Source organism: Otolemur garnettii, unplaced genomic scaffold (genome assembly GCF_000181295.1).
Source record: "Otolemur garnettii isolate 467f Iridium unplaced genomic scaffold, OtoGar3 scaffold00066, whole genome shotgun sequence".
NCBI lineage: Eukaryota > Metazoa > Chordata > Mammalia > Primates > Galagidae > Otolemur > Otolemur garnettii.
Genome location: NW_003852461.1, coordinates 3,682,489 through 3,683,812, shown reverse-complemented (window position 1 = coordinate 3,683,812; position 1,324 = coordinate 3,682,489). Strand labels below are relative to the sequence as shown.

At 35.3% G+C, this 1,324-nt stretch overlaps 1 protein-coding gene across 1 annotated transcript in view; it reads left to right on the top strand.

Moving 5' to 3' along the window:
• Positions 1 to 1,324, top strand: part of FYB2 (FYN binding protein 2) — a 57,295-nt gene that overhangs the window by 42,565 nt on the left and 13,406 nt on the right. Inside the window, 1 exon segment of the mRNA XM_023515098.1 lies at positions 201 to 240. Within this exon segment, the coding sequence (XP_023370866.1) occupies positions 201 to 240 (40 nt within the window).

The window sequence follows — 1,324 nt, the reverse complement described above, 5'->3', positions numbered from 1 at the left end:
TTTCTGGAGTGCTCTTTCCTTCCCTGGAAACATTTACTTAATTGATTCTTAATCTGATTTTAGCTCAATCATTATTCCCCAAGGGAAGTTTTTCCTTGGTGTACAATGTCGTGGTAGCATGGACCTTTTTTCATAGTCCTTGTCCCAGTTATGGTTTATATTTGTGCGATTCTTTGATTAATAACTGCCTCCCCTCCCAGATTACTACCTTCTCTACGCACACCTGTATCTCCACCCCCGGTATAATTCCAGGTATACGTTAGATATTCAAAACATATGTGTTGTATGAACTAATGAATGACTGAAAAGTTATGGGGAACATTGGTCAAAGGACCCACATACCAGTCAGACTGGAGGAGTCAGTTCAGGAGATCTGGTGTGCAGCTAGTGATTTCAGGTAACAACAATGTATTATATACTTGACAATTGCTAAGAGAGTAGATTTTAAAGGTTTTCATCACATGAAAAAAAAAAGTATGTGAGGTGTGCACAAAATGAGGGTATTCAGCTTGCCCTGGGGTGAGGGGCTCAACTGCAACTTGAACTTTACCTTGGAAGTGAGAATAATGTAACTAAAAATTGGTGCCCTCATATTAATTTGAAACAAAAAAATAAATGCATAATCATTTTGCACCTAATTAAAAAGTATATGAGGTAATAGATATGATAATTAGCTTAATTTAGGCATTCCACAATGTATGCAATTATCAAAACATCAAGTTATATGCCCATAAACATGTGCGTATATACAATATTTATCTGCCAATTAAAAATAACTAAAATAAATTTTAGTAAAAGAAAAATAATAGATAATTCGATGTTATTCTGGTTGGGTTTGTCCTTCTTAGAATCTAAACATTTTAAATGGCTAAACAACCTTAGAGATCATTAAACTCAGGACCCTCATTTTAAAAAGGAAATTGAGGCACAAGAAGTTACGAGACTCATCTAAAGTCACTGTGTCAGGTTTGGAACCTGAAAATCCTGACCCTTAATCTAATGTTCTCTCCATTAAACTCTGTTGTCAGGATTGAATCAAAGTATAATTGTGTATATTAAGTTTATATGTTGATCTAGGTGAAAGCTGTTTTAGGAAGGGAGAGATTATTCAAAATATATCTGGTTTTCATTGTTTCCCCAGCGTTCAGAAAAATGTCTGCTCAGGAGACTCTGACTGTTGATGCATTAAAAATGGGAAGGGGGGTGGGAGGAAGGAACCTGCAGATGAACCAATTTTCATTGCTATATCAGGTCAGAGTTGTAATCAGAGGTGTAAGCGAGTCTTAATTTTCATTTGCACATACTCTATGTAGGTTTTTTTTTT